The 737-nt window shown below is 57.0% G+C and overlaps 1 protein-coding gene across 1 annotated transcript; it reads left to right on the forward strand.

The window, feature by feature from the left end:
• Positions 1-200: 200 nt before the first annotated feature.
• Positions 201-624, forward strand: EMIHUDRAFT_125370 (hypothetical protein; the record flags this gene model as incomplete). The annotated part of the gene is made up of 1 exon (XM_005756960.1): positions 201-624. A coding segment is annotated over one exon (424 nt), but the record flags the coding sequence as incomplete, so codon positions are not given.
• Positions 625-737: the final 113 nt, after the last annotated feature.

Below are 737 nucleotides of genomic sequence, written 5' to 3' on the forward strand. Positions count from 1 at the left end.
CGCGCACTGGCACTAACAACACAGGTACACCACGGTAGCGCGCCTCGTGAGAGGAAAAAGAATTTTACAACCCGCTCAGGACGGTCCGGCACTACAAATGTATGTACTGACTGCCAGTCCCGTATACCCGTCCGTGTTCGGGTGTGCGACATCGAAACGTATGAGGAAGAGTCATTGGCAACCTATGATACTCTCTGCAGGCTGCGTCGAAAGCACGCCGACGTCGACTTTCTGTTTGTCGTAGGGTCAGACTGGCTTCAACCTGGGACCGATTTGAGAACGTGGGAATCTAGAGACCCCGCCGACCCGACTGGCAAGGGTCGCATCGTCACGGGCGACAAACTGGTGACCGAGTTTGACTTTCTCGTGCTCCACCGTCCGGGATACGACATTGAGGACCTGTCTGCGTTCGGTCCGCGCTTCAACATGCTCACCATGGCGGGAGGGATGAAATTTGTGACGACCGACATTTCATCCACGCAGCTCCGGAAGCGCATGGGCAACTCTCTACACATAAGAGAAGCGATTGGTAGCAATGAGGTCAACCTGGACCTGGTGGACGGACTGATGCCCCCCGCCGTTCTGAGCTTCATTTTGCGCAGCGGTGTCTACAACCAGAAGGCGGTGCAGGAGGCCCGGCGACGATCGATCGCCGCAGGCGCGACGGGCTAGAGGATATGGAAATCCAAACACACAATCGCACTCGGCACTCGCCACTGCGGCTTCTTGTGCTCTCG

This window comes from Emiliania huxleyi (assembly GCF_000372725.1).
Source record: "Emiliania huxleyi CCMP1516 unplaced genomic scaffold EMIHUscaffold_9393, whole genome shotgun sequence".
Lineage (NCBI taxonomy): Eukaryota > Haptophyta > Isochrysidales > Noelaerhabdaceae > Emiliania > Emiliania huxleyi.